General features: G+C 38.6%; 1 protein-coding gene and 1 non-coding gene across 2 annotated transcripts; one reads left to right on the top strand and one right to left on the bottom strand.

The window, feature by feature from the left end:
* Positions 1 to 6757: 6757 nt before the first annotated feature.
* On the bottom strand, positions 6758 to 6841 carry Trnal-cag. Its single transcript has one exon. It is a non-coding gene; the product is annotated as a tRNA-Leu (tRNA).
* Positions 6842 to 6931: 90 nt separating this feature from the next.
* Positions 6932 to 11230, top strand: LOC121388360 (bifunctional coenzyme A synthase-like). Its single transcript, XM_041519658.1, has 2 exons — positions 6932 to 7039; positions 8683 to 11230. Exon 2 carries the CDS (start codon positions 8693 to 8695, stop codon positions 10343 to 10345), a length of 1653 nt encoding a protein of 550 aa, XP_041375592.1. The 5' UTR covers positions 6932 to 7039; positions 8683 to 8692; the 3' UTR covers positions 10346 to 11230.
* The last annotated feature ends 1133 nt before the right edge of the window (positions 11231 to 12363 follow it).

A 12363-nucleotide genomic window follows, 5' to 3' on the forward strand; every position in this document is an offset into this window, starting at 1 on the left:
TTTCTCTCTTAAAAAATTTAAAGAAAAATGCATACTACTAGGCCTATAGGGTACGTTGAGAGAAAAAACGACCACTCACGATACCCACGTGATAATTTTCTTTTCTTTGGAACTACGTAATTGGTCATACATGTATCTGTGATTTTAGATGGAAAAGTCTACTTAATCAAGAGTTTTACACAATTATTTACAGTAATAAAGCATTACGGCTGATAATGTTCATTTTAGGAGCGGCAGGTTATTTCACACTACTCTGTGATGTCTCTAGATGGCGGTAATTAATTGCCCATGTCTGGTTACCTTCTAAATATACACCTGCCAATCAGGATTCATTCATTTCTGCTTATTTTCGTAAGGCCACTACACCCTCTTATCTCTCATTAACCACTAACCAACTAACAACTAACCCACTGTCGTGAACAGACAGCCCAGATAGCCGAGATGTGTGCCCAGGACAGCGTGATTAAACCTTAATTGGATATAATCACGAAAATAAGTTGAAATGAAATGAAAGTACGTAGGTTAATACATGGACAAAACATGATGCAGTTATTCGACACTTTGACAATGGTAGTTTATTTTGTATTGAAAAATGGATATTACTACAGAACATTGCGATGCATGTCTGTTTGATCATCCGCAAAAATCAGGTACGTTTGTTTGTTCAGTTCTAAAACTAATTCCTGACGTGACGCGTTGAGTATTACGTAACCATCGGCTCGCCATTCCACAACGTATTGTGCAACGTTTGATTGCTTCCATGCGTCGCCGTTGTCAAGCTGTCATCGGGGCTCGTGGTGGTCATAACCGATACTGACATTTTGCCCACCCCTATGTCACACATATGCCTGTGTACATGTTTCAAGTGGATTCCAAGAGATACTGTTTCGGACATGTACAGAGTACGCCCCTTCCCATGGCGTCTTGATCTTTACTTGCTTGTATCATGTCTTCCAGGGTTTTTTAAATTAAACTTTGAAAATCAATGTCAAGTTTCTTCCTCTTTTTTTTAAAGAATATATATATATATATACACACACACACACACACACACACACACACACACACACACACACACACACACACACACACACACACACACACACACACACACACATATATATATATATATATATATATATATATATACATGTATATAAAGTTAAATTTCTGTTACATTCATTATAACGTAACGTCATCCCATTGGTCCAGACATAGCAACATGATTTTGTTCATTTTCCGATGAACGTAAAAATTACGTCGTCAGGGAACTACTTTAACAGCTGTTTACAAACTATTTTTAGACTGGGGATGTCGGGGAACTCCAAGTTTTAAATATCAATAATATGAACTGAAAATAAATAATTGGTATGATAAGAAATATATTTTGGGGATACAATTAATTAAATAGTAACTTTACAAATTAAAAACTTAAAGCTGCACACCCTAATTCCATCCAGCGAAAATAAATTATAATTTGGTTAATCTACAAACCTGTAACACTTAGATCACGTTTTTATCAAATGGAGTGAAAAAGCAGGTTTTATATCGATAAATACCATGGGAATCCCCATGTCCCAATTGCTTGAAATAATTTTGAAAGTTTGTATTCTGATGTCACTGGTAGATGTCGCTCGAAGCACAACAATGCCTACGTCACGACAAATTTCACAGACTTGGGGTGCGTTCTTTTCACCTCTCCTGGACTTGTTCCAACTGTTCTGTCCTGGTTGTATCCCCTCTCCAGATCTTGTCTGAACTTTATTGTTACTGAAAATGTTCACAAACTGTGAAGAAAAATCTCACAAATGAACAACAACAAATTGGATGTTAATTGCGGGAACCGTGCACGAGAAAACAAACCGAACCAAAATGATAACGGTCACGTGGTATACCAACGTCTGTGACATTGAAATGGAAATATCCCGTCTAAAAATAGATTAGACCTTGTCTGCTCAACGTTTTTTTCTCAAACGTGCGTCCGTTTTTCAGAAATACGAAAAATGTTTTTTGTGGTATTACAAACACCAGGATTACCAGGATTACCAAAAAAAACTTCAGGTGAATGGAAATGTATATTCTAAATAATAAACGGTAAGTAAAGTGCAATTTTATTTGAGAAAAAATGGGTTTAATAGCGAAAAACAACGCCGTAATGGTTAACAACTAGCCGTAACTAGGGTGTGTCCCTTTAATCTGCACGTGCAACCCAGCGTTATCAGCGTTAGCAATGGACACAACAGAAATGGCAAATTTTGACATCGGTGATCCGAAAACAATACTTGGTTTTGATATGGATACTTCTGAGTTATTGGAGATATTTAATGATGACTTTGATGACGATTTAATAATGGCATCGTCTAATAGTGAAGACGGAATAAAACAAATGAAGAAAAACCTGGAATGCAACCCCAAACTAAACACGTCACAGAAGTCACAAAACAGATTTAAGAAGTTAACCGAGGAACAGCTGATGGAACTAGAGGAATGTAAACAATCAAAGTCAACAAAAAGAAATACTAAGTGGGCCGTAAAACTGTTTCAGGGTAAGTTAACCTTCAAACAAATAGCCTATTACAAATCACTCAAACAACACCTTGGTAACTTTATCCAAAATGCTTACAATACACATTCTGTGAAACAAAATATTTATAGGAGTACTTTTAAGAGAAAAATAAAAAGGATGGGGAAGGATGATTAATCTACAAGAATCCCTTGTGTAAAAAAAAAACCCAACAACAACAACGAAACAAAACCCCCACCAGCACCACCCTAAATAAGAGTAAAAGCACTGCTTCGCCGATTCACACAGTTTGTGGATGATTTTTTTTGTTCATACCCCGATGAACGTAATAGAAATTACTAGGGGTGCAACGATACGATCAAAACCGTATTGCGATATATTGTGATACGACAAACCGTATTGCAGTATGTACTGCGATATATATCTGATATTTATGGATTTGTTTAATGAAGGCAGAAGCGAAACAAATCCAATTGTGTAAATTTAACATAATGAAATAAATAATAAATGAAAGGAATAAAATGTATGAATTTTCATTACCATATATATATATATATATATATATATATATATATATATAACGTACGAGTATTCAGTACTGTGGCCAGAAAGTTAAGAACAGATAACACCGTTGGGACGTTTGACAGCTTGAGATAACACCAGGGAACTTTTTTGTACTCTACTAGGAACTACCTTTAATTACCGGTAGGTTTCCCCCACGTTTTGTCCAGACAAAAATCGTGAAACCCCCCCCCCCCCCCCCCCACCCAAACCAACATTACAGTGACAAATATTCCACATACTAGACGGTCATCAATATCGAGGGGCGGGACGTAGCCCAGTGGTAAAGCGTTCGCTTGATACGCGGTCGGTCTAGGATCGATCCCCGTCGGTGGACCCATTGGTATATTTCTCGTTCCAGCCAGTGCTCCACAACTGGTTTAACAAAGACCGTGGTATGTACTACCCTGTCTGTGTGATGGTGCATATAAAATATTCCTTGCTGCTAATCGAAGAGAGTAAGCCATGAAGTGGTGACAGCGGGTTTCCTCTCTCAACATCTGTGTGGTCCTTAACCATGTCTGACGCCATATAACCGTAAATACAATGTGTTGAGTGCGTCGTTAAATAAAACATTTCCTTTCTTCCTATATATCACCGGCCTCGGTGGCGTCGTGGTTAGGCCATGACTTGAAGCCAATTTGGAAAATTATACATTATTGTGATAAGACTTCGGAATTTGTTGACTTAAATTTTAAGATAGCACATAACATTATATTCACATATTCCAAATTATTTAAATACGGTAAAGTAGCATCTAGCCAATGTCCCGTTTGTTTTAAACAAGAAGAAGATATGTGTCATTTATTGTTGTATTGTGATGAACTTCGTGATTTCATTTCTATTTTTCATGAAATATGTATTTATATGTTTAAGGATAATGGTTTTTCTTTAGAATTGTTAAAACAATTATTGCTTTTTGTGTGTTACTTCAAAATACAAAATACAAAATTGCTCAAATGAATTCATCAATGCTTTGCTCTCAATATATAGAATATCAGTTTTCAAAAGACGTTTAATAGCGGAATAAAGGGGTGTAAATATTAATATTAAGTTTTTAAAGCATTATATGCATCAGTACTTCTTAATACTTTTAAATCAATATCGCTTTAAAAATAGATTTGCTGCATTTATTAATAAATATATTAAAAATAATATTTTTCTTGATCTAAATAATGATGAATTAGTTTTTAAATTCTCACTTGAAAACTGATATTTATATTTAGTATTTTTCTTTTAAATGTCATATTGTCTTATAAGATCAATATCCCTCAATTTTCGTTTAATGTTTGTGTGTGTTTGTGTGAATGTGTGTGAGTTGATGATAAATGTGTGAGTGGTTATATGCGAGAGTATGTGCGCGGATATGTGTGAATCGTTTTATTATTTTTATTTGTAAATTTTATGTATATGTGCAATATTGAGTTTCACAAATAAAAAAATTAAAAAAAATCATCGGTCTACAGGCTGGTAAGTACTGGGTTCGGATCCCAGTCGAAGCATGGGATTTTTAATCCAGATACCGACTCCAAACCCTGAGTGAGTGCTCCACAAGGCTCAATGGGTGTAAACCACTTGCACCGACCAGTGATCCATAGCTGGTTCAACAAAGGCCATGGTTTGTGCTATCCTGCCTGTGGGAAGCGCAAATAAAAGATTCCTTGTTGCCTGTCGTAAAAGAGTAGCCTGTGTGGCGACAGCGGGTTTCCTCTAAAAAAAACAGTGTCAGAATGACCATATGTTTGACGTCCAATAGCCGATGATAAGATAAAAAAATCAATGTGTTCTAGTGGCGTCGTTAAATAAAACAAATTTTCCTTTACTTTTCCTTCCTATATCGACTTCGATATGATCTCCCAGGATAAAAATCATGTACTTTTTCGCCTGATGCCAATTCGTGCCATCGCTAAGTTAGTCACCGCGTAAACAGACGTGTGGTATGCATGGTTATTGGCACACTTTCTGTTTGTTTGTCAAATAAGATACAAGAAAACAATAACGTGTAAAAATCGCGATACACAAAATTGTACCGCGATTCGTATCGAGCTGATGAAACATCGCGATATACCGGTATACCGGTTTATCGTTGCAGCACTAGACATTACAGACAATCCTTATATAAATATATATATATATATACACACACACACACACACACATATACATACACATGGAAAAAAAGTTAAGCACTCCTAAAATATTTGAGAAAATATATGCACTATTATTATAAATTGAAATGGTTTTACATTATATGGCACCAACAACCTTCCTTATACACAAATACAAAATTGATTATTTTTTTCTGTCACCAAAACGCGCCTATATTTACACGTGCAAAACGTGCTGGTTGCTTTTTTACAAAATACAGTGTGAAACAGTCTAGTATTTCTGGGTATGTGTGGGTTTTCACACTTTAATATCAGGCAATGACAAGACGAAGGATATCAGAAGGAAAAAGATGGCAAATTATAGGGATGCACGCTACCGGTATGTCTTGGTCGTCAGTTAGGGTTTCACCATTCGGTAATTAGCAGACCTGTCCAAAACCACAGAGAAACCAATCATGTTAAAGATCGTTCAAGATCAGGACGACCTCGTGTGACAACAGAACGGGATGATCGGAATCTGCGATGTTTATTAAAGCAAAATCCCTTGTCAACAAGCAATGCCCTGAAGCGTCAGTGGCTTCCAAATAGAGAGCTATCGTCAAGAACCCTTCGGAATCGACTCCGAGAAGCAGGATTGAGATCCAGAAAAGTCATTAAACGACCTCTCTTGACCCAAGACCATCAACGGCATCGTTTGGAATGGTGTTTAGCACGGAGATGACGGAATCTTAGGAACTGGAGAATGATCCACAGGGCAGATGAAAGTCGATTTCTACTCCACGTAACTGATGGGCGCATGCGCGTTTGGAGGCAAAGCAAAACCGCTTATGCCCCTAAAAACATTCACCCTACAGTCACATTCGGTGGTGGAGTATGGAGGCATTTCTTATGACTGCACGCTTGATATGGTCACTGTTCGAGGCAACCTTAACGACGACGGATACATCCGCGACATCCTGAAACCCATAGTTGTGCCGCATTTTGATGACCACCCATTAGCCAACAGACCTATCTTCATGGATGACAGTTCTCGACCTCATCGTCCTCCTGCTGTGAGGGCTTTTCTGGAGAACAACGCGATCATGACCTTACCTTGGCCTGATATCAGCCCCCGATCTGAACCCCCTGGAACATCTTTGGGACTATATGGGGCGCCGTATGCAAGCAATGGATTATAAAAAAAAAAAAAAATTTGTCATGTAATTTAATTTCTATGTTGAGGGGACCACGAGCCTGAAGTGCCCCGGGCCCACCAAGGTCTAAATCCGGCCCTAGTGACAGCCCTATTCTCTTCCCTCTAATTTGCTATTTTCTCTGTTGTCGTTTAAATCTCGGATCATAAAAACATGTTTTTATATTATTATTAGTTCCAAAAGAAACTTGTCAAGATCCACATATTACTTGATTTGTTTTTTTTCTTGAAAATCAAAATTCATTTAGTTTTGATAATAATAATAATAATAACAATACCAATAATAATAATAATAATGAGAATTATTATTCTATTTAATATTATAATAACAACTATAAAAAAAAAAGGGGGGGGGGGAGAAAAAATAATTATTGTCAGAAGTGGGATTCGAACCCACGCCTGGAGAACCAGACTGCGACCTGAACGCAGCGCCTTAGACCGCTCGGCCATCCTGACATCGGTTAAATATTGTTTAGAAAATGAGGTTATATGTAAATGCTTCGCTGTGTCGATTTTCAGAGTTGTTTTGTACTGGTTACTGCAACCCTGAATCATACTCTGGTCTAGATAATCGATGTCTAAACGTTTTTCTCCGTTACTGTGTTAGATCCAAGTTACAAGTCACTTGTCAAGTGTTTAAACGCCGCAATTTAGGTATGTTTGCTTTACAAGCTTGTCTTTCCACAGTATTATTAAGTCTCAGTTGAAGTTGTCGTTCATCAGAGCCTGCATGATCAGCGATGAATATTTCTTTTTTAAACCTGACACTGTTACAGTGACTGTATCGTGGTGTGGACTTCGATGGGAAGTTGACCTATAGTCCGTCCCATGATCCATCCTTGCAAAACATTTAGTTTGGTTTCACGCGAAAACAAAGAAGAAAAAAAAGTACAATTGTTTTGGAAATAACAAATTAGGCTAGGTAAAAATTAGTGTATATCCCAAAAGTAAATAATACAGAGCTGAATTTTTCAGGATAGTTTCAGAATATTATTAGTAATAACATATCAAAAGTCCACAAGTTTCCGAGGTGTACTAACTACTACAGATATAAATGTTTAATTATTATACCACAACCTGATTACGTTAGTAACGTATTTTCGTCTTCAACCGATTTGTATATATATATATATATGTTTTAGTTCTGAAAGCGGACCATTTGCTTCAGCGGGGGGGGGGGGGGGGGGGGGGTCTGTCCGGACCCCCAGCCTACGCCGCTGACATTATGCACGCTTAACTTAGTAACTAGTTTAACGTGTCCATATACCACTAGGGTTTCGAACACGCCTATCCCGAGTCCGACCTCCGATAGGATCGGGGGTACTCGGGATAGGGAAGTATGCACGAATGTGATAGTGTACGGACCCCCAGCCTACGCCGCTGACATTATTGTTTAAGTATGCACGCTTAACTTAGTAACTAGTTTAACGTGTCCATATACCACTAGGGTTTCGAACACGCCTATCCCGAGTCCGACCTCCGATAGGATCGGGGGTACTCGGGATAGGGAAGTATGCACGAATTTGATAGTGTACGACTCTGTGCCAGTAGAGTATGGAACGCCTTAAAACTGTCATGTTACAAGATCCACCAGAAGTCGTTGATTTACTTATTTAACTTTGATCGTACGTACACCAGTGGTTCTTTCCGAATACACTGAATACAAGGCAATGCATTAACATGTTACACACCCTCTTACTGTGCATTTGATTCGTTTGTTTGGGAGTAGTTACAGAGTTGAGTTTCTTAAACTATATATACTTATAAAAGCAAAAAAAAAACCGGGACAATGATTTAGTATAAAACTTGATTAACTTTCGTAGGTCGGCTTTTAACTCTTTTTTTTTGTTTGTTCTTTTTTTGTTTAAACTTCTAGAGGTCCAAATAAAAACAAATCACCTCCATATTAATAATACAAAAAAGTCTTTAACCTCCCCGAAAATAATACACATGTACATCGATCCCCCAAACAAAACAAAACAAAACACACACGCACACAAAAAAACCCCAAACAAAGCAAAAAATCGAAACAACCCAAATAAAAAAAAAGAAGAAACAAAGAGAAGAGAGAATTATTGGGGGTGAGGGTGAGTGGGTTTCGTTTTCATTTAGAATGTGGAGCTATTTTATTGTTTTGTTTTTGAGGCGCATTTCAGGGGATTATAAGGGATTAAAATCTCTCTCTCTCTCTCTCTCTCTCTCTCTCTCTCTCTCTCTCTCTCTCTCTCTCTCTCTCTCTCTCTCTCTCAGGGGTTTTTTCAGTAACTAAAATATGTGAACTTATTTCTCTTTGGCAGATATTTGAAGATGTTTCAGAAATGTCTTCTGATCTTAACACACCCGCTAACGGTGCTGAAAACTCGGTTGCCAAAACTTATTGGAGCAGTATCTCGAATTGTGTCTGGCACCCTCTACATCTACCTCCAGCCCTTAGGCAGCCATACAGAACAGTTTCAACTTAGTCCGCTGCTATGTACAGCAGAAATGCAAACGTTTATTAAAGAAATCTACACATGCACAGATACAGGCGGAATCATGACTTCTCAACTGGCAGATGTTCGGGTACTTTTAGGTCACATATCCAACAAGATTCATAATATTTCGGAGTATCCTGTAGATGGATATAACGCCATCGTTCTTGACACTGACACGTTTAGTCAGTTTGGTGGTGATAGGGCGTCATCATTAAAGAATCTTCTAGCCAGTTTCCCAGGAGCAGCTCCACACGCGGATGTGCAGTTGGTCAGGGAACTGAAACGTGCTTCTGCCCTTGACAAATCAGATGCTATCTGCTGCAGTGGGCATGATAATGCTAAACAGACCGCAGAATGGTCGAAGCCACTCAAAACATACAACGAGGTCGTCCTTGGGGGCACATTCGATCATTTTCACACAGGTCACAAGATACTTCTTAGTGAAGCGTGCATCCACTGTAACAAGAGGCTGACTGTTGGCGTCTCTGACGGGGCGATGAATGACAAGAAGGTCCTCTTGGAGTTGTTGGAGCCGCTGGAGAAGAGAGTTGAAACTGTCAGGAAATTCATACGTGACGTGAAGCCGACGATCACGGCAAACGTCGTCACGATTCAGGACCCTTTCGGTCCGACGATTGTAGATCCAGACATCCAGTGCATCGTGGTCAGCGAGGAAACAAAAAAAGGAGGGCATGCCGTCAACGCCGAAAGGGAACGGAGAGGAATGAAACCGCTAGAGCAGATTGTTATTGGTCTTGTGCCGGATATAAGTGCTTGCATGAACGAAGAAGCAAAAGTTAGTTCTTCTTCTAAGAGGAAAAGGCTACTCGGGAGTCTTATTCGACCTCTCAGACCTCGTGAAGTTGAAATGAGAAAACAACCCTATCTTATTGGACTGACAGGCGGCATCGCTAGCGGTAAGTCTTCCATCTGTCACCGACTGGAGGGGTACGGTGCTGGAGTCATCCACTGCGATGCGCTTGGACACGAGGCTTATGCACCAGGGTCGGAGACTTACCATACTATTGTAACAACATTTGGAGATGGTATTCGTAAAGAAAATGGCGAGATTGACCGGGCTAAGCTGGGAGCCATAGTATTCTCCGACAAGAGTAAACTGAATCAGCTGAACCAGATCGTATGGCCCAAGATACAGCAGCTCGTCGAAAAGGAAATTGATAAGTATGAACAAATGAAGAAATCGGTAGTGGTTCTGGAAGCAGCAGTTCTGCTGGAGGCTGGCTGGGACAAGAACGTGCATGAAGTGTGGGCCACCATCATCCCCAGATCCGAAGCCATCAAGAGGTTGATGGAAAGAAACCAGCTGTCCGAAGAAGAAGCCAGTAAGCGAGTGGAGATGCAGCTGACCGACAAGGAACGTGTAGCTAAGGCGAACGTCGTCTTCTGCACCCTCTGGGAGCCGGAATACACGCAGATGCAGTGCGAGAAGGCGTGGCTCTTCTTAACAAGTCGTCTGTCGCTATAGGTGGACTGCTAGTCACGAGACCGAAATGCAGTGCGAGAAGGCGTGGCTATTCTGAGCAAGTCGTCTGTCGCCATAGGTGGACCACTAGTCACGAGACCTAAGCAATACGGTGACCATCATGGATATTATGATTTTAAGATTTTTGAAAAATAAATACTCTGTAGGATATTGCAAAAAGAATGATAACAAAAAAATAGCCACATCATCAGTATTAATATGTGGTGAAAACATTCTTATATATATATTTTTTAATTATAATGATAAAATGTTACACGGTAAGTATATTAAAAATAAAAATAAACAAACCGGTTACATATTTATTATTGATAAAAATTTGGGTGCCAAAGTAAAGTCAGTTCCAAATAAAATATAGGTCCTTGTGTCCTCCCCAACTCGCATTTGTCCACCTCACTATATTAAAATACACGCAATAAAGATAAATTAAAAATATTTCAGAATCGCCGCTCACAGATAAGATGGTTGTAATGGTACGTGTGTGCTAATGTTTACCCAAATTTAGATGACTATACACATTACGTAAAAATATGCTTTGATTTATTTCACCAAACACACTAAGGATTAAACAGGTTACTTGATGTGTACACAGACACTGGAGACGACTGCAACTAATTTAACCGAAACGCACACAGACGTGTGTTAGAAAAGTTATTTTCAAAGGGAGGACCACTCACATTAATTTCATGTCGCATTTTAGTCTGCCCACCATCACTCGCACGAGGGACGCATTAATTTAAGGATCTACAGTTTGCATATATAGATATAATTATATACCTCTCTCTCTCTCTCTCTCTCTCTCTCTCTCTCTCTCTCTCTCTCTCTCTCTCTCTCTCTCTCTCTCTCTCTCTCACACACACACACACAGAGTGAAACTACTCTTAAACCAAACAAAGTTTTATTGCCAGATCCTTGTTTACAATTAGAACAACACATGCCAAGGGTAAAACATGGGTTGTGTACATAAAAATAATAAAACAACATAATATAATACTTTAGGGTACTGGCTTGCAAACACCACCCCACCCCCTCTCCATCCCCGCGCCTCTCTCTCTCTCTCTCTCTCTCTCTCTCTCTCTCTCTCTCTCTCTCTCTCTCACTACATATCTTTCTCTCACGCAAAAAACAACACACTTTCATCATTTTCCATTCTATGAACGACGTACATAAATATTTAAATTACGCACATGATATATATATATATATATATATATATATATATATATATATGTGTATGTGTGTGTATATATATATATATATATATATATATATATATATATATATATATATATATACACACACATACACACACATACACACACATATGTATGTATCTACATTATTAATGCGTGGACCGCTGGGAACAAGACGATGCACAAGGAAAGTTACACAAATTAGGTCTGTTCAAAGAGAATAATACACTGACCACTTGGTGAAGAATTTATTAAGATAGTTCTTACTAAGATAAATACATTTTTCTACTTTATATCTTTGTTTAGCTTCGTTTTGGAAGTGTATAATATTTAATTGGACCCTTTGCACTTTACATTTATATATAAAATATTTAGCTAATAATAGTAGCAGGTCAAAAACATTATCTGTTGTAATATGATCAAATGTTCAGTATTTAGAGGTGTCCGGTTTTCAGGATTTTTCATTGACGCAAAATCCTTTGATGTAAACAGTTGCTTATTCAATAATAAACCTTTCACTTAGCGGTTTTAACGATTACTTTAGTATCAGATCAATGGACTAATGGTTCAACAGTACGACGTTTAGCCTCGGCCGTCTCCTCCGTCCAGGACAGGACAATGGTTGGGCTGGGTGGGAGAGGAACCCGCCCGCGCCGACAAGTGCAACGGCGCACCAGCAGCCCGACCAGAATCGGTAGCGGGCGAGGGTAATTTTTAATATCCCGTAGGATTAAATCAAAAAAGAAAGTAGGCCAGTGCCCAATTTCTTGAAGGAATTTCGGCACATTTTTGAACGGTTCATCGAAGGAA

This window comes from Gigantopelta aegis, chromosome 14, assembly GCF_016097555.1.
Source record: "Gigantopelta aegis isolate Gae_Host chromosome 14, Gae_host_genome, whole genome shotgun sequence".
Lineage (NCBI taxonomy): Eukaryota > Metazoa > Mollusca > Gastropoda > Neomphalida > Peltospiridae > Gigantopelta > Gigantopelta aegis.